Here is a 23,608-nt window from a genome sequence, read left to right on the forward strand (position 1 = left end):
GATGGGAAGCGATTCCTGGGAGGCACTCGAGCACGGCTGTCTGAGCTGCAGGTTCCCCGTGGTGTGACAGGGGTTTGACATTCGAGCAAGGTTGTGCTCCTTGTCACCAATGGCTGTGGCACTGCTGCCGCGGGAGTGGTCCTTGTCAGGACCCGAGGTAGCAAACTGGGAAGCTCCCTGTTCCTTCCGAGCTCTCCCACCCGGCTGCCAGCAGGCTCCTGCCGGCAGCACAGCGCTAAACCCCTCGTGTGCCGGTTTCGGGGCTCTGCTTTGCAGCCTGTGAAGGTGGCAGCTGCTGGAGGGGGCCGTGCTGCCTTCCCCTGCACAGGGCTGGCTGCGGCTGCAGCGTGCCGGGCATGGTGGTGGCTCCTTGTCTTGTGAGCAGGGCTTCTTGTGGAGGCAAAGATGCGAGGTTTAAAGTGAAATTGCTGCTCCAAAGGAAGAGCTTTCAGGAATTTCTAATGTTGGAAGCAGGAGGTGCCAGCCCAGGCTGTCTCAAAAGACAGAGCCCTGCAGCCCTGGATGGCAGCAAGGAGGGGCTCAAACGCAGGGCAAAGCCTGCTTTCACCTCATTCTTGTGAGCCAGGGGCACACACCTCTTCCCGCCGTCTGAAACAGCCCTTTCATTATGTTTATATTTAAAAATCTAACAGTGACTAAAGCAGTTTGCATAATAAACAGCTCCAGAGCCAGAAATATTTGCCTGCTCTCGGTAAAAAAAAGGAAGTCCTCAGATCCTCTTCTGAAGACGGTAAGAAAGTGACAGAGTTTTCCCTTTGCAGGATATAAATATGCAGTGCAAATAGGTGGCTGCTGTCACTGCTTACATTTTGATGTATCTCTTCAGATAGCCTGGCAGCGCCAGGTTATTTTGGTGTCAAATCAAAGCTCTGGTTGTGTAAAGAAGCTGAGGAAAGGTACAGTCTGTGTTGCAGCAGAGGATGGAAGCTCCAAGAAGACTGGAGGCAGTCCTGTGAGACACGTACCAGCCATGCATACTAAACCTGCCATTTAGTACACCGACAAGAACACCGTTTGTAAGAGCTGCTGCGGAACAGAAATAAATGTCTTCGGGTTGGGGTTGAGGAAGGAGGGGTGTTTTTCTAGGCAGGCACGTGCTTCATTACCACATTACCTAAAAGAAAATGCAGCTTTGGCCCCCTTTTACCCTCAATTTCCTCGCAGGAGAAAGAAATTTTAAGAGCCTGCTTATGCCAGAAGAAAAACCTTGCGGGCTGATCCCTTTTTAATGCTCTTTTATGCAATGCACCAGTGCTGTCCTTGACTCAAACGAGTCAAGTGAGCCCAAAGCTGCCTGATCGGCATCCCCCTCAGCATCTCCCCGTGCTTCCTGCGGCCTCCGCACCCCAGCCTGGTGCGGCGGCGTACAGAGACGGGCAGCGAGGGGTCAGCCACAGAGATAACGAGGGGGAACGGTGCGCACTCGCCTCCCCTCACTAGGAAATGCTCTAATTGCCCATGAGCTGGTGCCTCTGGGGGTTCTGGCGCGGAGGGGCTGCAGGGGAAGCCCTGAGGGCCGCCGCCGTGGGGTTACCGCGGGGAGCAGCCCGATCGCCTCCCCTCAGAGCAGCCCGCCCGCCATGCGGCCCCGGGGGCGGGGCCTGCGCGTGGGGGCGGGGCTTGTATGCAAATACCGCCGGCGGGGCGGAGACACAGCGCATGCGCACTGCGCGCACGGAGCAGCACGGGTTCTTACACAATGCACCGGGCCGGGCAGCCGCGGGAGGGGGCGGGGCCTCACATGTAAATGAGTGCCGGGTTTTGCCGCGCCATTGGATGAGGGCGAGGAAGGGGCGGGACCGGATATGTAAAGCAGCGAGCCGCCGTAGCGCACCGTGGGGGGGGCAGCGGGTCGGAGCGGTCACGCCGGCGGGGCGTGGCCCGCATGCAAATAATGCCGGTTCTGGGGGCGTGGCCCGGATGCAAATACGCGCGCGGCCGCGTCCCGCCCCCTGCCCGGCCGTCCTCGCCCCGCCGCTTTAAAAGGCGCCGCGCCTGCGCAGAGCGCCGAAACCGGGACTTAGTCTGTTACACAACCGCGCTGCGCTCCCCGCGTCCCGCTCCGCCCGGCGCTCCTCTGCCCGCCGCTCCTCCCGCTCCGCCCGGCCGCCCGCGCCTCCGGCATGAGCGGGGACCAGCTGCACAACGATTCCCAGGTGAGCGCCCCGTGCCCGCCCGCGGGGCGCGCTCCCGGGGGACCCCCGCCGCGGTGCCCGCATCTCCCCGTGCCGGCCCTGGGCTGGCCGCCTCACCACCCCCGGTAACCCCAGCGCGGGGACCGTGCCCTGCGGCCGCCCCCATAAGTGTGGGCAGAGCCCTGTCAGCCCAGCTGTCCCCCCGCGGTGGGATGGGGGGCGGTGGGAGCGGGGACCCGCGTGTGACCCCCGGGCTGGGCGGAGAAGGGGAGCGGGCGGCTGCCGCGCTGCCCCGGCTCGCTGCCCTGCGGGGGGCTCGGGAGGGGTCCCCTCATGAGCTGCGCGGGGCCGGGGGGGCGCTTCACCGGCTCCCCCATCACCTTCCGCATCGCGCCGGGCTTTTCTCATTTAGTATTTAATTCCCCTAAAAACGAGGGTGAGGGCGCGGGTGGGGGTCCCCCGGGGCGGCGCGGACCCGGGCGTGCTGACGGTGTGTCCCTGTGTGCTCTCCCCGCAGATCGAGGCGGATTTCCGAGCGAACGGTGAGTGCGGCCCCGGCGCGCCCCTCGCACAGACATGGCGTCCCAGAGACTAAGTCCCGGCTCCGCGCTCACCGGCCCCATTGTTCCCATCGAGCTGCCAAAAGCGCCCCTTTCCCGCCGGGATCGGGCCCCCCCGACCCCCGCCGCCCCGAGTGGGGGCACCGCAGGCCCCCGATCCGAGCGCAGCGGCTCTGCCGGGGTCGCCTTTGGGCCCCGATTCCTCCCTGGAAAGTCGCCTTGTCGACGGTCGGGACTTAGTCTCTGCGCCATTTTCTTTTTCTCTCTCTCTCTCTGTGGCTTTTCTCTCCTTCTCCTCCTCCCCGAGCTGCCGCCGAGCCGCCTCTGCAGAGGCACCGGGCCGCCATCCCCGGCACCAGCCCCTTGTAACCGAGGGGAAAGCAAAGTTTTTAGCTTAAAAAAAAAAAAATTAAAAATCCCAAGTCGCCTTTTTTTTTTTTTTTTTTAAATCGCAGGCTCCCTCCCCCCACTGCTCCCCGTCTCTGTTCCTTTGAGGGAATCCCTCCCTTCCCCTAAAATGAAAGGTGATTGCAACATGTTGCTCTTTAAAAGAAGCTGCTGCATCCATTTTAAGATCAGTCTTATTTTCTTCCTGGCTATTTAAATGATGTGACTTTACCTTGTTAGATGGGTTTTTTTAAATTAAAATAAAAACCTACGTTAAAAAACCCAACAGATCATAGTGTAGACAATTCCAGAAAGGTAGACAGCATCACTTTAGGGACTTTGCAAGCTAACTTCATTTTGTTCAGAAACATTTACAGGACTCCTGTAATTTTATATATGTGTGTGTATATATATATATATATATATTATATATATATTTATATGTACACACATTTATATATAATTTGTTGTATATGTATATATTTATATATGAATATATATGCATATCTGTCTATATGTATATTTATATTGATATATATATACACACAGACATACAATATTATCTTTTCTAATCAGCCTGACTGCTAACTTTTTCTGATAATTTATTCATTTTTATAGGAAGCGAGCTAATTGCAAGTTTGCCTCATTTGATAGGTGTCAAATTGAAGGGCTTAAAAAGGGTGAAGGGTATACAATCAACCTTTGTGTGTGTGTATTACTGTCACTGTTTGGGATGTGTGAGGAGCTCTGAGCTGTCCCCTGACTACTGAGGTGAGAGAGGACAAAAAAGGTGGTTGAAAATATCTGCTTGACTTATAGTTACACTAATTTTTAGAATGCTTTTCTGGATGATGTCCACGTGCCTGGTTGCTTTGTAGGCTACTGAGTGTAAATATTTACAGATCTACGCTTGCGAGCACCTTTCGTTCTGTCAGTTCATTGGCATGTGATTGTGTGTGTGCAGCAGGGGCACACAGCATTAAATATGCAGGTTTTGAGCTCTTCATTTTCATTCTGAATTTATAGTGGGGCTCTATGAATAATTTTTATCAGGAAAAAAGGGTGCAGTGGATTTCCTAAGAAGTGCGGGTGTAACTCTTGAAGCAATTTAAATATAAGCTTATATAGGAATGCTTATAGCATTCTTGTGCTAGAAAACACTTGCTTCATCTAAGGATCACATTTATTTAGGGAAAAATACTCCCTGGTAAGCTTTAGTTATTTAGTTCTGCTGTACATAGGGGAAGTGATGTATATTTGACCTTTTGACTCCATCTTCCAGTGAACCTTTCAGAGGGATTTTTCTCCTCTATTGTGACCATGTGCTGTTTTATTCTTCTAAGAGCTTTAGTCATACAGCTCTTAAAACTCCTGTGGTTTTTATTTCTACCATGTGTTGAAGGAATTCAATACAGAAATTCAAAGTAAGACACCTTGACAGAAAAACCAAATTCCTGGTAAATCAAGCACACCCTACAAATCCATAGCACCAGCAGCAGGCATCAGCACCCTTTCCCTCCTACTGTAATTATTTGTGGCAGTCATGTAACATCATTGTCATTGGTCAGAGGCCCCTAAACCCTAAAACCCTTTTCAGCACTGGAAGGTACGTGTAACCCTGTTAGTCTTGCTAGGGGAATAATGCTGCATAGACACTGGACTCTCTGACCTTGTGACCACCCTTGATGTCCCTGAAAATCTGTCACCTCTGCTTGCTCTGAGCCTGGTTTCCTCTGCACAGGAGCTCTTTGCACTGGTGCGTCGGGAATTGTCACATGCGGATGTGAGAACAGTTCTCCTTCAGACAGAGCACCGAGCCTCTTGCTCTTATTTTCTTGGTTTTTGATCCAATTTAGTGGCAAAGATTAGGAGTGGGTGATAGGAATCCCAAGTGCCCAGTTTTTTTCCCCCCAGATGTTTAGAATTGATTTGTACTTTGATTTTTGTCAGGTAGTGCTAAACAGTAGAGCCAAACTCTCCTTTTTTGGCCTCCTGTACTTCACATTTGGGGGAAGGGAAGTTTTTCTGGGGGCTGGTACTGACTCATTCTGAGTGTTGAGTGTAGCAGCAGTAAACATTTTTGTTAATAAAGAGTGTTTGGGGTGACTTTTGGCAAGTGTATCAGTAATAGGGCAGCTTAAGCACTTTGAAACTTCCTGTTGTTATTAATGTTCCTATCTGGGTCAGTGGACACACTACCTCGGGTTGTAGTCACACAAGTTGTTGCAGCTGCAGTGGGTTGGGTGGACCTGCCCATTGCAGGTCAGCACGGTGCAGCCGGGCTGTGGCTGGAGCCTGGCTCTGGTTACACGCCCGTTTCATTGACAGCAGGGTGGTGTGGGTGTGAGAGGGGGTGCCAGCAGTAAATACGTGTTCCTGGCTGTTTCTTGTCATTAAATAGCCAGATCACTCTAAGTAAGAGTGTCCTGGCCAAATTCCAACTTGAGTAATTGCATTCCATTTCAATATCCAGGTTCTCCCCCCTTTTTGGCTGTAGTGGGTATTTTTTTCACCTTAGCTGTATTTTTAGTATCCGTACGCATTGCAAAGAATTTTCCGTGTTCAGTCCCAGCAGTGCCTGTTTGCAGACCATGCTGAGAGCAGCATTGTGCTGAAACAGCCAGTCTTTTCTGCAAGTAACATCCTTGCAGCCTTCAGCATTCAGAAGGGAAATGGAGTCCAAAACTGTTGTTTCCAACTAGAGCTTGGATGCTGAAAATGTCCCCACCTCCAGAGATTTGGATTCTATTGAGTTTTGCCTTTAAGAGCTTTGTTACTCAGGTTGGATGTAAAAACCTCTTACTACTGAGGGCAATGAGACTAAAAGCAATTTATCTTGACTTTGAGCTCTCCCATTGTGTTTGCAGAGTGCAGGAGATAAAAATTACTTTTGTTTGCAAAATAATCAAATTGCATTCCAAAACTACTAAATTCTACTAACTGCTATTAGTGCCTTGGCTGCTCAGCAGCCTGTGATCAGAACTTGTGTAAAATCCAGAACTGCTCAGTGTGGAGACTGAGGACATCACCCCAAGCAGTGCTTTTTGCTTCCAGTTGATTTGGCCAGTAATGTTAAGATGCAATTTGAGGTCAAGTATCACTGGAGTGACCATTACAGTGCTTTAACAAGAGTCAAGTGTGAATTTGTCCAGCCTCACAGAGGTGGCTTCTGGAATTCAAACATGTTTCAGGGAGGGGCTTGCTTTAACAGTGAGTATTTTTTTGGAGAAAAAACTGAAGCCCTTACTGCTGCAGCATCTTATCAGGAACTGGCAGGTTTTTTTTGTTGGCCCGAGTGCTCATGGGGCATCTGTGTATTTATCAGGCTGGCAGCACGAAGGAATGAGCAAGAGGGAAATTCAAATTAAATAACAGGAGTGCTGAACCAAATGCCTTACAAGTTAAGGAATTTCAGCACGTTTTGTGTTTTGCATTAAATTCATGTTTCATGTATGACAGAGCTGTGCAATAAGAGGTGTGGGTGATTTAAATGCTAACAAACTGTAGAGCAACACAGCAGAGATCTTTAGGATTTCTCAGTGGTTGTGAAACAGTCTGTTGGAGACCAGATTTGTGCTTCCTTGCTGCTGCCTTTGCTGGCGCCTTCTGGATGGGTGAGAGTTTTTTGAAGGAGAGCAGGGCCACTTCTGGCATAGGGCTGTGTGTACCTTAGCACTGCTGTTAGAGCCACTGTGCTAAACAAACTGCACGGATTTAGGAAGCGTGAAGGCACTGCCTGTGCTCTGTGTGTGTGACATGTCAGGGAGAAACTGTCTTTTAAGTTCCCTGGGAACACGTCTCAGGAATGCTTTAAATGTCAAACATTTGGCAAGGGATCCAAAGTACAAAAGGTAATTAATAGTATTTAGGTGCAGATTGATATCTCTGCTGAAAATTTCCTTTGCCTTTTCTGTGATACATGGAGATGAGAAGCCAGAAGAATGTAGCTTGTTCCTTCCTTGCATGGCTCCCTGCCTTCGCTCCAGACTGCAGTGCTGCTGGTGAGCCTGCATTGTGGGAAGTGCTGCCCACAGCCTCAGAACAATACTTGGGTAGTTTTAAGTCTGCAACCACTTAGGTTTTTTGTTTGTTTTGTTGGGGTTTTTTTTGGTTTTTTTTTTTTTAATTTCAGAAGTATTTTACATAAGACACCAATCTCTGCAAAATTTCTTAATTTTGTTTTTGTGTTGATTCTCAATATGTTCACAGCAATCTCTCTCAGGGCTTGTTAGGATATGACAGCGTAGCTTCACTATGGGAATTTTCAGATTATGATAGGTGAGAGTACTCTGAATTAAATTTATCATTCATGACACTTCTCAGAAATGTAAATAAACATATTGTTGGTAAGCTGTTCTTCACTACCATGCTGCATAAGTTAGTTGCATCTATTTCCCCCAGCAGAAGCCTCAGAAGGGCTTTGCTAAAGACCTTGAGGTGTGTTGTGTTAATTGTTCTGACACATTCAGCATTTAGGTTAAAACTTAATGGGTGTCTGGTGGGAGTGGAGAGTTGAGTGTGTTTCTGGGAGCTGCAGCCGATTTGTGTTTTTGTTAAAACTCAGCAGAATTACTTAAATGTGCTGGAAGATGTGTTTCGGGGGTTAATGGTCTGTGTGTTTCTTCCTCCTGGCAGGTTTTCTTAAGATGTTTCTTCTTCCACTCCAGTGTTAAGCACTCTCTGTTATTAATGTGTTTTCGGGGTTTCTTTGTTTGCTTTGCAAAACATGAACAATTTTGAATGAGGGCACCTGTGTAAAAGTGTGCTTTTTTTTACATGGCTTCATGTAAATTAGACACACAGCTCATAAATGTGATCAAGCACAAATCAGATTTAATTTCATTTACAACTGTGACTTCAGATATTCGTTAGATAGTTCATTGAATTCCAACCTCCTGAGTTGCACTGTCAGCAGAAACTGCAATAATATGTAATTATAGCAAGTACTTAACATCTCATTGACTCAAATTCCTCTGTTAATGATTTCACTGGATTCCTGTTAAAGTAATACCTGCTGAAATAGCACAAGCCACTGCCCTGTTAGAGGGAGGCTCCAGGTCAGATTCTTCCTGGTGTTGTAAATTTCTGTAGTTCTGCTAAAATCAGTGGAGCACTGACAATGTATCTGCTTTTTTGTTACTGGACTGCAGGGATGGGCTTTAATGTCACAGTGACTATTTAAGAGAAATACAATTTAACCTAGGAAATCATTGCAGATTTTTTTTCCTGTGGCTTTTCAAGATGGGACAGTTTCTGTTTCAAGTCCACTTGAGCTGGTTGTGCTGATACAGTTTCTCATATCCTTGTAGAGCATTTACAAATATTTATTGGCTCATTAAATTTAACTGATTTTGTGGCTTCCAGTTTTATACTGCTCCCCATTTTATAGAAAAGCTCACACTCCAAAACATGGCAGCAAAATCTATTTAGTGTAATATATTCTGCTTCTGCCTGGGTTTTTGAAGGTCTGTGTCTTAGCTTTCCAAATCTGAGAGAAGATAGTCGATGCTGAAATCAGTGTTTATTACCTTGCTGCCCTGGGACTGTCCCTTTTGACAGAGCATATGACACATCTGCCTGCAGGACTCTGTTCTGTGCTGTTCAGCACTGTCAGCCTTCAAATGTGGATCATCTTTAGATTTCAGAATGGTTCCTCCTGGTCAGGGAATGAGAGAAGGATCTGGGCTTGCTGTGCTTTCAGCAGCAAGTTTGCTGCTGTTCTGCTCTTCTGAAAAAAAAACAGTAGAAAATAAATTTAAAACCCAGTTCATAGCTGCAGTAGGATTACTCCTTTAAACAGTGCTCCCAGTTGTTGTCCTTACTCTGCCAGTAGCTGCCTGCTCCAGCGAGTGCCTCTGTGTGTGCTCTGGTGGCTTCCACTGTCCATCACTGCTAGAACACTGGAATTGCTACAGCGTGAGGTGCTGTTCCAGGCAGAGCAGAGAGAGCCTTTTCTGCTGCAGGCTCCTGCTATTTCCTAGCTCAGCTGAACACGTTGTAGTAGTGGTTTCCCGGTGTGTATGAGACCACAGTATTTTTAGCACAGCGTTTGTTCAAAATGTCCTGGCTGACATAAATGCTAAATAGTTCCAGTGGATTTAATGAGGTTTATAGTTGGAAATATTTTCATCTTGAATGCCTGCTTTTTAAACTACTGCTCTTAGTCAACTGCTGTAATGTCTTGCGGCGTTACAGCGAGAGTTAGGACTTTTGGAAGGTGATGTGAAAAGAAAGGGTGAGGTTAATTTTGGATTCTTGTGACCTGCATGTATAAGGAGGATTAAAAAATTGGTTTTGGCTTCAGAAATATGAGCATACCTGCATGTTCTCAAGTGGAAATTTGGTTTCTAAATTTGACTTCTGTAGCTGCTCAGCTGATGATCAACTGAGAGCTTCAGAGTTGAGAATGAAAGTGGAGAATGTGGAGCAGTAGTCAATCTTCCTGAAATTTGTTCTTTTGTAACACGTACTTAGCATCAATGTTTCTCTGACTTCTTTGAGAAAAAATTAGGATTTTTTAAAAATCCCTGTCTGTGTCAGCAGGAGCGGTGGCAGGAAATACAGTTTTGTGCCAGTCCTTGCAACAAACAATAATCTGGGAGATCCTCCAACTGGTGGAGATCAGACTTGATGCTTTTGGAGACATGGGAGACCTTGGCAATTAGTTCTCTATTAATATTAATGATAGAGATGGAGTTCTGTAATGAGGAAAGATGAGTAGAAGGACAGTGGTTCAAGTAAGAATTGCCTCACAAATTTTCTAGTGCTGTCACAGAGTTCAGGTGATGTTTCCCATCATCTCAAGGCCTGTTTCTCTGCTGGAATAAAATACTGCTGCTTCACTGGGGAAGTTCACCTTGTTTCATGGCTGTTGCTTGAGTCTGAACAGTTTCCCTCGAAGTTGTTGCAGCAGTAGTTCAGTTTGGAAGAATGACTTGCACTGACAGCTGCTCTGGGCTTGGGATCTGCCTGTTCCCAACATGAAGGAGTCCCAAGGACGGCAGCAGTGAGCATGCCTTGCTCCTGTCTTGGGAGGCTTTGGAGGCAGGGGCTGGAAAATGTCTGAAGTGCTTGTCTTGATGGGATGGGGGCAGTGCAGGCTCACTGGAGCACAGCAGGAAGGTTAGTGTAGGTGCTTATCACAGCCTCAGACAGTGTCTCCTCAAGAAAAACACCCTGCACCTCCACCTGGAGTACTTAAACCCCTTTCTAAGATTGAAGGTGTTGACTTCTGAAATTGGGATGTTGGCAGGGTAAAGAGGGACACCATCACACTGTTGGGAAGTGGTTTTAATTGGACGCTCCTGTCAGTCTCAAAGAGACAAAAGTTGCTTCCCACAGAGCTTCCGATCAGTAGAGGTTTTTGGATTCCTTATTGATATTTTTGACGTGAGTGTATTTGTTCATATTCACAAGCTTGCCATATGCTTTGTGCAGTTGTGAGCTGTGTGGGTGTCCCAGTATGTATTTTTATCTTATACCTTCGTCAGAGAAGGAGCTTTTTGGGGAGTGTTAGCAAGACAATGGCTTCCTTTTCTATCAGTATTGCAGATACTCACGGTGCCCACCAAAAGATGGAGATTTTCCTTCATAATTCTGCCCAGCATAGACACGTTACAGACAGATGGACATTCATGGAATTCAGCTTTGCAGCAGAGTAATTCTGCAGCTGCCTGTATCTTTCCATCACTGGAGAGAGATTGATTTCTGCCTCAGGAAAGCTTGGAGTGTACTTGTAGCTTCACTAAAATATTTTGATCAATCTGTGTAACTCATCTTTGGCCATGTCCATTAAAGTCATGTTCCATGGTGGGGATGGACTTGTGTCCTGGTTTTGGGCAGGCTGGAGTTAAGTTTCTTCATAGTAGCTGGTACAGTGCTGTGCTTCTGGATTTAGTATGAGAATAGTGTTGATAACACACTGATGTTCTAGTTGTTTGGACAACTAGCTAAGTGCCTGCTAGGTCTCATCAGCTGCAGTGTACAGCTGACAGTCTCTTTCACACATGCAGCATTCAGCACATAGTGCAGCTTTATTTGGGAGAGAAATACTCTTACATTCTCAATGAAGGCATAGTTCTGGTTCTTCAAGATGTCCATTTTTTTCCATAATGCTATTTTTCAGTGATTTTCTAAAAATAAGACCCTGGTGGCTTTTATTCCTTATTGCTCGTTTTGTAATCCCAGTCATTGATTTGCATAGTGTTACTAATTTTTGCAGCAAGGATCTCAGTAGTTGAATATTTTGCTGTGCTTAAGAATAAATGATAAGAAGCAATGAAATATGAGATCTGATGTTGAACATGCATAAATTGCATACAACTTTTCTGTCTAAAACCCACTGTTTGGCTGCCCTGAAATAAGTTTTACCGAATGCTTTGGAATTCCTGAAGTGTTGGGCTCACTCTACTACTCAGTGCATGCAGCAGGAAATCAGAAGTTGTCTTGTTTCCATCCAAATGTCTTGTCAGTTTGGTGCAGCTAGATGTGTGGCAGTGTCTGAAGGGAATAATTTTAAGAGTTTTTAAGAGCAGTGTTTTTAGACATTGGCTAGAGACATGGCTTCATAGTTAAAAAGTCAAGAAAATAATTCCAAGGCATGGAGCAATCCCCAAGTGCAGATAGCTTTTTAATTTTTTCCTGGCAATTGTCACATACTCTGCTCTGTTGCCTAACACAGCTTCTGACACACGAGAGCATGAACTTGCAGAGTGTTATCCAGAACATTTTTTCTTTCATTTGTCACTTCTGTACACATTTTCAATTGAACAACATTGCAGCAGCTTTTCCTGTGTATGTAACATGGAATAGATGACCTGTACTTTAGGGCCAGGGCAATGTACTTTAGTTGAACTTTTTATTGATGGCAATATTTTACTACTCAAGGCTTATCCTGGTATTTGAACAAGGGCCAGACTTGTCAAAACAGCTGCTCCTCTTCCTCTGAGGTTGCACTTTCTTGTTTTGCAGAGGTGGCTTATGAAGACCTTTTGGGAGAGAAGACACTTCAGGGGTTTTTTTCCCCTTTAAACTACAGTGTCTGTTGCAGATTTTTCAGTAGCTGGAGGTAGAGTTAAGAAACTCGCAGATCTTCTAAGTAAAAGGCAGAGATTTCTGGAGTTAGGGTTTAAGCACAACTTGTAAGCAGAGTTTCAGGAGGAGAAAAGTACAGATAGTAGCAGGAGACAGACCCCCTGTTACATACAGTCTCTCTGGAGACCTGATAACCAGGTGGAGGGCTGTCTTCCTTCATCTGCTCTGCAGCAGATGCAAGTGGATGGAGTTTGTGCTGTCCTTAGGGAGATTAGTAGCTGATAAGTTGGCAATTCTTATTCCAGCTTCTGGTTTGGTGCAGTGCTGCCTTGCCAGCTGTCAGCTTGTCTGGAGTGCTTGGTGCTCTGCTCAGGACATGAGGGTGAAGGGTTGAATGTGAAGAGAAACTCTTTTGAAGCTGAAGGCAGGAAGCACCAGGGAGGGACATTTTGTTACTCATGGATGCTGTGTCTGGGTTTAAGGTCATCTGTGCTGTACATTGTTATCTTGTCCTCAGGCCATTTTGTTTAAATAGGCAACACAATGGGGAAAGAGGGAGTACTCTGCTCTTCTCAGAGCTGGAGAAACCAGAACGTAGTGGAGTGATTTTTTCCAGCACAGAAATAGATGTAAAGCTGTCTGGCTAGGATGGAGATTCAGTTCCATCTTGGACACTTGCTTCTGACTTTTAATTCCTTCTCCAGCTTAAAACTGAGGTGCTTATCAAAGGGCAGCACATAGGAGAAAATAAAGGAGCTTCTCTAGTTTTAATATAGTGTTGTATGCAAATCTCAGGAGCTAGGGTGGGCATTTTTTCTGTGGTGCTATATTATTTTACAAATACTTGTGATACAGTACAAATTAGTAGTGTTGTGTGGAAGGTTCTGCAATTAGTGAAATCACTGGATTTGCAATAGGGAGACAGTGTCTTCCTGGTTTTTGTGCAGGGTTCTGGTACCAGGTACGTCAGTCTCTTGCAACATACAGGCCACCTTGCCATGAGTGTCTCCTAACTGGGCCTGGAGCAATAGGAAGAGCAAATTATGTCTTCTCCCAGTTTGTGAATGCTGGTGAGTGTGTGAGTAAGATCAGTTTTTGGAAAGATAAAATAGCTGGGATGGGCAGGTACTGGTTTAAACTTGCCTTAGGAAGGCACCTTACAAGTCAGACAAGCACTCTCCAGTTTAATCCAGCCTTTTGGGAAATGGGAAGCTGGAGCTCTTTGGAGATCCATGTGAAGGGGATGATTCATTGCAACACAAGCAGCATGTACAAAATGGAGGGATGAAGGAGAGCTGGTGACGTACTCTGAGGTTTGTTCTCTAGAGTTAATGACCACCAGATGGGGAATAAAAGGCAGCCTGCTTTTCTTTTGAGGACCGGCAATGTCACTGAGGCTGTTAAAATGTGCTGTATCTGTGGTAATGCTGCTTGTGCACAGCAAACCCTTTGATGTGTGGATCAGAGTTAACTTTCCCTGCTGGTGTTTCCCCTCAACACTTGGGTTTTAGCGTGGGTTTTGGCTGAAGATGAGATTCTTGCAGTGTGATTTACAGAGCACTTCAGGAATACAGAGCAAAAGTCTTTGAGTGCTTTCTGCAGTAGAATAAGTAAGGTGCAGGTTGTGTTCCTGTGCACAGCCTAAGTGCCCAGACACCCAGGGGCAGCAGGTTCATGTGGACAGAAATGCGGTGCAAGATGAGTGAGATGAACTCATAACAACAGTGACCTTGATTAACTTCTGCAGTGTTGCCCAATCCCTCTGTAGGTGTCATCTCCATCCATCTTTGCAGTAAGCAAGCACTGGCACAAATCAGAGTCTGAATGTCAGTGCTGTTAACTCTGATGCTCGCGAGTTGTCATCCTAGAAGTGTGTGGGTGTTTGGGTTACTTCGTCTTGCTCCATCAGATGGGACATCTCTCCAGCTGTCCAGGATACCTTTGGACATGAATATGGAAAACATTTGCATTTTTCAAGAGCCTTTTACACTTTTGCAATCTCCTATCCTCCTGCCTTCTTCCTACTCCAAAACCTGGAAGACTGTGAGAGGAGCCGTCATCTTGTCTGAGTCATGTTATCATAGCCGTGTATGTCACCTGCACTTCATTAGGGAGCATAAGCAGGCTGTCCTTGAAATACCTGTTTTTATGAGTAGATGGAGTCTTCTAATTTAAAATATGCTGCTCTCTGGATTTTGGTAGCTGTCATAAACGGTGTGTTTTATCATCAAGTGGGCTTATTCAGCATCACCTGTGTCTAAAGGAAGCTGCTTCCTGGGTTTTAGGCTGTTGTAATCGTATAGATATAAAAAGTACAGCTTGGCCCTTGAGGCTCTGTGCTTGGCAGCTTTAGTTGTCAGCATGAGGTCTTGGGAGAGCCCAGTACAGTGTAGTTTATTTGCCCCAGTCTATAGCTTGTCCTGCAGTAGATGGAGGCTGCAGCTGGCAATAAGAAGGCTATCACAGTAATTCAATTCTTAAATTGAATCCTGGGCAAAAGGCAGAAGCGGTTGAACTAGCAAGTGCATCATTTTCTTCTTTCACAAGTGAAGGTGTAAAGCTGTTGTTCTGGAAGCACTGCTTTAAGTCTAATATATTTTCTCCTTCCTTGCTGTCCTGTTGTTGTGAATTCTGTCCATTGATGCATAATCGTCAGTTTATGGTTTTGCTCCACATCACTGTCAAAACATGAGCTTGTCTGTGCACAGCAAAACATGGATTTACATTTGAACCATAGCTGAGTTAAAATTCTCCTTCCCTGTGTTCATGAGTGGGTCTCTCCTGCAACACTCATCCTAGGCAATATTTGCCTCTTTCAGGAATCTGATAGATTTTTCTTCAAAGCTGCCAGTGTTGCCTTTGCACACCAGTTGAATCTGGTCTGCGTGCACTTCAGCAGGCTGGGTACAGGGCTGCTGACAGCAGGAACAGCGAGTTCAGCAGGGGCACTGGATCTCCCAGGAGCTAATCTGTGCTTGGGCTGTGCCCATGGCTGCTCAGTGTGCCTGGTGAGAATGTGAAACGATGCTGACACCACGGCCACGTTTCTGAGGGATCAGAGCTTTGCTAAGTCTTTGTGTACTGAAGTTAGGGTGTATTTTTAAATGGTTTCCTTTGTAGGGAATGAGCTGTGGAGCATTGTTTTATGAAATAAGTCCCCTGTAGCTGTATTTCACAATAGCATGAAACAGTGTTAAAAACAGATGTGAGCCTCATTTATTAAGAGCAGAATTAGTTTGGTTTTAATTTAAGTTTTTGTGTTTTTCCTTCCTTTTTGTAAATACTCCATCCATTCACCCTAGCACAGGAGCAGATTCTAATCCAGAGTAAGAAAACTTGAATTCCAAAGGGAATTTGTTAGTGTTTGATTTTTTTTTCCGAAGGTAAGTTTTTATATTGTCTTTTTGTGTGTATTAACATTTTAATTTCAGCAGAGCTCTGGAATTAGTCTTTGGCAATTAGCTCCATAGGTAACCAGAGTCAAACATGGCCTGGCTTTGTTTTTCCCCAGTACTAAGAAAAGTATTTAAAATTATTGTAGTACATGGACTACAAACAAGTATAATAACAAGTTACTTTTATCATAGTAGCTCCAGAGGCCAGACAAGTAAGTTTTCAACTGGTTTTCAGTTCAGGAAAGATATAATGTGCAGAAGGGCTTTCTTCTAAGCATCCATGAGGTGTTTGAAGGTTCAAGAATTAATGCAGATTTGTGTCATTTCTAGGTTTGTGACAGGTCTGTTATATCCAGTTCTGAAGGTGGTGTCATTTGGTCAGCGAGTGTCAGGGACACTTGTTTGGTTCCTCATCCTGTAAGCTCAGGCTCTTGCTTAAATCTTTCCTGTCACTTCCCCATCACTGCCAGGTATTTGTAGGTGTGTATGTACTACTAGGTGTTGTGTTCAGCACTTTGCTAACTACAGGTATGTGATTTCCCAGATCCTGGCATCTGAATGGGTTTAGTTACATTCAGATCAAATTGCTTGGAGAGATTGGTACTTCAAAAAGGCACAGACTTAGGTTGTCAGGCATCTTTGTACACCAAGAGTCAGAAGATGTTCCTCCCTGTAGATCACTGTAGTTTTCCCTTGCACTTAATCCAACCCAGAATTACCCCTGTACATCAGATGTGCACGTAGTTTGTAAAACATTCTGTTGTGGAACAGATGCTGGGTATGACCTTAAACTGTAGACTTTTCATAGTAGCAAAGTTAGATGGGTTTTTTTTTTGGTTGTTTTTTTTTTGTTTTGTTGGGTTTTTGGTTTTTGGGGTTTTTTTAGCTTATCATGTTTGGTATTAGCAAATTACCTCCTTGTTTTACTTGTCCGTGCTTATGGCTTTCACTTGCAAAGGAAAATTGCAGTTTCTCTATCAGGGCAGCTGTCTTACTGTGAAGTGCAACAGGATTTCACTACTTGTCACAGTGACTGCAGTGACAGAAAGTGTCTTGGTTTATATTTTGATCTCAAGTCACTCTTGAGATCAAAATGTAAACCAAGTCTCTTGTGGTGAAAACCTAATGCTGAACTGTTTCTGTGGTCGTAGATCCTTTTTTGAGCAGAGACTGCTGTGCTGCTTTACCTCGTAGAGGCACAAACATGTCCTCAGGAAACCAGGTTGAACTTACATTGTAGCCAACAAATTTGGGGTGTTTAGTACAATATCAGGAGAAAAGTATTCCTGTTACAAGCTGTTACTTAATTCTCATTTTTATTACACCCTTTTCTTCAGGAGTATCTTGATCTCTTGGAACAAAGAGTTTTGAGAGGGGCCTGTGAAGTTAAGTATCTCATGTTGTTTGCTAATTTTCAGAATAGGTTATTCACAATTATTCTTTCTTCTGGTATTAGGGCTACTTGTCATGCAGCTTTCCCCACTGATGGACCCTGTTTAGTATTACACAGCCCATTAATGAAAGCAGAAGGCTCCAGGCTTTCACTGTTGGAGCCTTTTTACATCTGAGAGGATCAAGTACAAGGTGATCACAGGTCGCAATTGTGACCACAGGAAAATGAGCAAATTTTCCCTGGTCTGCTGGAGACTGGAGTACAGGAAATAAGATAATTGCTAGTTCAAAAATAATGTGGTACACTTTAAAACTTGCAGAATAATGTCACTGAAATGCTTGGAAACTCAAACAGCTTAAATGTATTTGGGTATTGCAGTTTCAGAGGCTGCTGGGGCTGCTGTGCACTCCTGGGTAAAGCTGAACTTGCTCAGAGGAGAGTGAGCCTGGCTCTCTGCTGGGTACCTGCAGAGTGCTCTCACTCCCACGTGTGGTTTTGTCTAGCACAGGCTTGAAATATTTGGGAGATCAGGACAGGAGGGAATGGTGCAGCTGCTGCTCTGGGCTCCTGGTGTAAGAATAAACTGCTAAATCAGCTGGTGTGGCTGCAGCTTCCACGCTGATATTAGTAATTCATGTAAAATTGGTAATAAATTCTAATAGATATATTGATTTCATTTTGACTCTATTAAGAATTATCATAACTTTAAAAAAATTGTCTCAACATATATAAAACTGGCAGCCAAGAAATTTCAAAATATTTCATAGCATTACAGCTGAATCATTCAGGAATAAATTATGGGACTGTAAATAGTCTTAAATGTTCATCTTGTTTCCTTTGCCTATTTCTGTTGTAAAATAATCAAGTAGAAATAAATTTTATTTCCTAATGCATTAGAATACCCCTGAAAATAAGATTTATAACTTGAGTTTCTCACTTTAGGTTATATTAAAGAGAAATAACAGAGCCTTGAATCTTCATGGTCGCTTCTGTAATGCTCCTCATAGTTTTCAGGCATGTTTCTACCCCTCTCACCAGTCAACATTTTAAAAATATCGGGTTTCGTGTTCAAAAAACTGGAAAGTAGAGAATGTGATTATGTTGCAGTAGCTGTAAAACAGAAGCTCTGATATGATGGGAGCCTTTAGCTAAGCACTTAGAGTTTGAAGTGTAGTGATAAATGAACTTTTGATGACACTCTGCACCTGCAGCCTATTTCCTTTGGTCTAAACAGCTCATTTAGTGACTGTGGTAGTGGAGGGCATTTGAAAGCTAAAAAGAAAAAGCTGTTTCCACAACTTGTTATTTCTGCATAGGTAAAGAAAGGACTGCTCTTAAAATTGAGGCACAAGGTAACCAGAATTGATTCAGTTCTGTTTTTGAGGACTATGCTTGTTTTCTTTTAGATGGGAAATAAATTGCATAAATATTTCCTCCCCTTCATGTCTTATTCAAGGCAGATTCGAGTTTTTTATGGGGTGGAGTGTGAAAATATTGGCTCTGTGTTCCATGAAGAGATGCCAGCTATTAGTTTTTAAAAAAGAAAAAAGAAAACAAACCAGCAAACAAAACACAACAAAAAAAAACCCCTCACCAAACTGATAATACATTGCATGGAGTTTTTTAATTGAAGAAGCTAGGAGTGTACCATGCATAATAATGTAGCCACAGCCTTTTATCCTGTGTCAATAGGTTATGCTTTATATTCAGGTATTTGTAGTGGTGTGATGTAACAGCTGTCAACTAGTGAGATTTGGCCTGGATTTAACATAATAAACAGATTACAGCTGCATGAAGAGATTAAAATCAGTGACTGAAAGTAACATTTTGTAAATTGAAGACTTGCAGTGGAATTTAGTACACCATATATAGGAGCTACTTATTAAAATATTGCAGTCATAGTCTTACTTTCACACTACCTTGTCCTACACTGCTCTGCTGATCCTTCTTTCTGCATCCTCCTTCCCTTCCTTCAGAAGACTCAGGAGTACAAAAGTGCAGAAATCTCAACTGTCATTAAACATTTACCTTGTGTTGACTTTCTTGTGTGTTTTAGCTGGAATCAGATTTCTTCTTGTATGCTAATTGTGGTAAAATCCCCTTAAGGCTGGGGAATTGCATTCCCTCCCTTGACTTGGGAATGGGACTTGTGGCAAGGCAGATGCTGATAAAATGCTTCTAGACACTGCTGGAATTGGCCTCTTGAGGGTGAATGATCAATTAACTCACCCACAATGGGGACAGAGGTGAAATCGGGCTGTGTCCATCCACTGCAGCCCTATGCTTTAAGGGAATCACTGTAGATATGAGGAAATAAAAAAGACCCAGCCAAAAAATCCTGTCTGGGATCATTGTGGGAGTTAATCCTACAGTGAGGAACGAGCTCAAGTGTAATAAAAATAAGTTCACAATCTTCTAAAACAAACTTACTCTAAAACTTCAGCTATGCTGCCCCATCAGTTCAGCTTAATGAGAATGATATTAAACGAGTAGGAGAATAATCTGACTCTGGTATTGCTTGGTAGAGGTGATTTAAAGCTTCTACCAGCCACTCTTTGTCTTGTGCATTCAATTTGCACTCTCAAGCTAAGCATTGCAGAGGCTTGTTCCCAAGGGTGCTGCCTCTTTAGCTTTCCTCCCTGCAGCAAGCAGGAGCCCAGCACTGGCCAAAGCCACGCGGAGTTGTCAAGGCATGGTTAATAAAAGGCTTTGAGCAAATGCCATTAGAGCCTCTCCCTGAGGACGCTGAGCCTGTACCACTCCCATGTGTATAAACTGTGTGATCCTGGCTGCTGGCACAGGCTGGCCATCCACTGCTGCAGGAGAGGCAAGTCAATGCAACTGCTTTTTCCCCCCCCCGATTTTTAAAATTTTTCCTTGGGGGAGCCCTTGTTCTGGATTAGGATAGCCAAAGACACCAGCCCTGTCCTTGTGTGGTGTTGGTGTGAACACTGGCCCTGTGTGAGCTGCTCTTGGGACATCACTCTTGTGCTAAGGAGGTATCAGGATTGCAGGTAGTCTTTACAAAAATTTCATTTTCCATGAATCCAATTACAGTAGTGATTTACACAGCCAGCAAGAGAAAATGTTTTTCCAGTTGACATCACTGCAAGGTAATTACTCCTGACAACACAACAGCTTTCTTGTAATCGACTACAGTTTTAAAACTTATAATATCAACCTATTTTTAAAATATGGCTGACGTCTCTATTATCATCTGTAAGGACTAGGATTTGTCGTTGTTCGCCCCTGTTTTCTCCTGGTTCACCTTGTAAGTCTGCATGCAGTAATCAGCTGTTGGCTTTGCATCACAAATTGTGCTGTTTGCACCTTTCCAGGCTAATGATGGTGTAAAGAGCATTTGGAGGCGGAAGGAGCTTGTGCTGGGGGCACTGACTCAGTGTGCGGATGGCGTACAGAACATGAAGTTCTCTTGTCTGCACTGCGAAGTTGTGACAGATTGCACCAAAAGATTCTCTTTGCTCTTGACCCGCTCTGTTGAAGTAACTCTCAGAGCTGTTCCTGGGGCAGTTCTTTGCCAAAATTCTCCCGAAGGTGATCCAGCTCTTGCCTACCTGTGTTTACAGTGAGACAGCAGCACTGTCACTGCATGCTGTGCTGGAGTTCTTGTGCTGCAGCTGAGCACTGGCTCAGGTTCTTCCAGCTTGGAAGCAACCAAAGATTTAAAGTGCCTCTGGTGTATGTGCACTTGGTGTTTCAGTCCACCTGGCTTGCACATCCCACCTGAGAAGGGACTGATGAAGAGTAATGTGTTGTCCCCAAAATTCTGCAGCCAAAATGGTTTGCCAAGAGCTCTTAAAGGAAGAGATTCCTGCAAACCAGAAAAATAAGGGTTAATAAAAAAAGGGCTTTGCTTTAGTTAATGTTGAAGTAAGGGATAGGTTATCTCCTGCAGTCCCTGATAGCTCCGAAGTCTAAACAGGGCTGTAAATGTTGGGATTGCCCTGTTTGCTCACCTTCTGCCCTGGCTCTCCAGGGGTGGTGCCCTGGTTCTTTCTCCTCAGCCTCTGGTGGGTGACCTGGCCGTTCTTTGTCTCTGTCTCCCGCACACACATCCCTCGGTGTGGTGGGTACATCCCTCCCTTTGTCTCTTCCCGAGGAAAGATTTTGTGTGACAGCACCGCGTGACAGTTTGTGCGCTGAGCTGTGGATCTGTGCTAAAGGTTGGTTTCTTTCTGACTGTGAAAATAGGATTAGTCCCCCTTGCATTATCTATTTGAATGCCCTGAAATTTTACCTTCTTTCATAATTTTAAGCTAGTTTTACACCCCTGGATGCCAGACTGGTTTGTGAACAGTTGTCCAGGCTTTCCTGGCGAGTCCGTCTGTCCTGCCGTGCCGGTTGTGTTAGCTGTGCTTTGCGCAATAGGGAAGAAGCAGGGGAGAACTTGGAAAAGCTTGAGATTAGATGGTGTAGTAAAAGTTTTCAGTATTAGTAGACCTGAAATCCTCAAGGAACCTGCTTTTATAAACTACTTTTTCCCCCTCCTGTCGATTTGTAACAGCTGTTTGTGCTCAGCCACAGTCACTTTATGTACCTGTAAGTCCTTCAGGATTCCAGTCTTGTATATTTGTGTATTAGCAAATGGGGATGCAGATGGAGCTACAATATGTGTAAGGCTTTTGAAACCTCAGAGGTATCTATGATTAAACTTGTTTCCCCTAGATCTGCTTGTGCTCTTTAGATCCCACACTCTGCCTCATCCCAGCCTCCTGATGTGCAGGAGTGTGGGCTATGGCTGTTAGATTTTGAAGCAGAAGTGTGTCTTAGTTTTGCTTCTTTTTAAAAGATGGATGTGCAGTGCAGAACTTTGTTTATTCGTGTGGTTGTAGACTCATAAAGCAGCAGGAAAAAATTGCTGAAACCATTTCTACCCCAGTAAGGGAAGGCAAGGAACTCCAGTTCTGAATGGAGGAGGCAATGGAAAATAAGTACTTCCACTCATAAGAGTGTAGCCTTATAAGAATAAATATCACTGGGGACACGAACGAGTTTGCTCTTGGTTCCTTAGGAGACTGCTCTGGATGTAACTCTCTTCATGCCAGCACAGCAGCATTTTAAGCTGTTCACTGACACCGGTCATTTCCCTGAAGTTTTAATTTGCTGTTCTGTTTTATTCTGCTTTGTTAGTGGAAACATACTAATGGGTTTCAGTCTCTGACTCTTATATATACAATTACAGGAGAATGTTTTACATCTCGGGAATCCCTGGAAACACATGTTTCTGTTCACATGGAACTTTTTTGGTTTTGAATGCAAATAATGGATTGAAACTTCATTGTTGCCTCTCGGTCGGGAGCCCTTTGGCATGTGTAAGAAGCAGCTATTAATTTAGCCTTTCTGTCCTGATCAAACATGTATTTTCATGCTTTATAAGGCTTCCTTGGACTCGTTCTTTGTGTAATATTGTCTAGTGCAATTTTACTTGCAGTGATTTTATGCATTTGTTAGAACAACTGAGATCTGCTGCGGAATGGGCATTTGTGAACGTGCCACCTCTTTGGGAAGAGGCCATGCAAAAGGTGCTGACAAGTCATTAAACTTGCTGCTTCTGTCTACACCATGAGTTGTTTTGTTGCAGGATGCCTGTAGTGTAGCAGTTTCTTAAGGTCAGCATCCCTGTATGCCACACAGCTATCTCAATTACTTCAGCATTAATTACCCACAGAGTATTAGCTACTTCCCCAGCAGGTGAAAAAGTGAGGTGCACAGAAAATAAGCAATTAATCCAGTGTGGCTGAAAAAAAAACTTGAAGAAGGGCTCAAAACATGTGCACTAAGAGTGTCTGTCCTCTTTCTGAAGAGGCTCTTAAAGCACATCTTGCTTTGCCTCCCGAGCCTCTGCAGTCTGGGTGAGATTGATGAAATGCCAGCAGTGACATTTGCTTCAGGTTAACTTCATCTCCCAGAGGCTCCAGTCACACAGGGTAGGAGTGATCAGTCAGGTTTTTTCCTGGCATCCTTAATGTCTCCTGATAAGCTTTTAATGTTTGGGGTATGGACAGGTGTACACACCAGCTTGCCCTGTCCTGGGGCCACCATGTGCTGTCCCTGTTAGCAGTGCTGGCACGTTGTTTTACCTCTCTTCCTTGGATTGAAGTTGTCCCGAGGTTTCAGTGGAGCAAAAGGTGCATTGATGTTGTTTTCCAAACTTTGTGTTTTAAACAAGCTATGTAATATCCTTGCTTGCATACTAAAATTGGAACATGGGGAACTTCTTGGGAAGTTGGTGGAGCTGTTCTAAAGGACTGAGTGGCTGCACACAATATCCACCTGTCTCTATTCTCCTGTGAAGATTCATCACCAAGTCATTCCATTGGTTTTCTCTTCTCCCTCTATTCAAAAGCAAGGGATACTGGGCCTTCAAATGACAAGATTAATGAAGAATGCAGAATCTAAGGGGTCTGTCTTGTTCTGAAGCCAAGTTGCCCAGACGGGTCCTTTTAAGGAAAAAGACATAATATCTGTCTGGCCCTGGAGCATCAAGTAACTGCTGAAGTGTGGAGAGGGGTTGTGAGGTCCTTGGTTTTACTCTGTTTCTATCAAAAGTACTAAGTTTTCAAGCTTTGGCAGAATTGGGTACAATGTGGTGTGGTCAATTGTGGCTCGGCTCAAAACAGGTTTTGTCTCAGAGTAAATATAGTCTGGGAAACGAATAGACTC

The 23,608-nt window shown here is 44.7% G+C and overlaps 1 protein-coding gene across 1 annotated transcript in view; it reads left to right on the forward strand.

Annotated features, from left to right (window-relative positions):
• The first annotated feature begins 2,019 nt into the window (after nucleotides 1–2,019).
• The window catches only part of TOP1 (DNA topoisomerase I), a 65,938-nt gene continuing 44,349 nt past the window's right edge, over nucleotides 2,020–23,608 (forward strand). Inside the window, exons 1-2 of the mRNA XM_064391176.1 lie at nucleotides 2,020–2,177; nucleotides 2,674–2,698. Coding sequence (XP_064247246.1) covers nucleotides 2,145–2,177; nucleotides 2,674–2,698 — 58 coding nt within the window. The 5' untranslated portion in view covers nucleotides 2,020–2,144. The remainder of the gene's footprint in view (nucleotides 2,178–2,673; nucleotides 2,699–23,608) is intronic.

The sequence above is a fragment of the Passer domesticus genome, chromosome 16, assembly GCF_036417665.1.
Source record: "Passer domesticus isolate bPasDom1 chromosome 16, bPasDom1.hap1, whole genome shotgun sequence".
In the NCBI taxonomy this organism is placed as follows: domain Eukaryota; kingdom Metazoa; phylum Chordata; class Aves; order Passeriformes; family Passeridae; genus Passer; species Passer domesticus.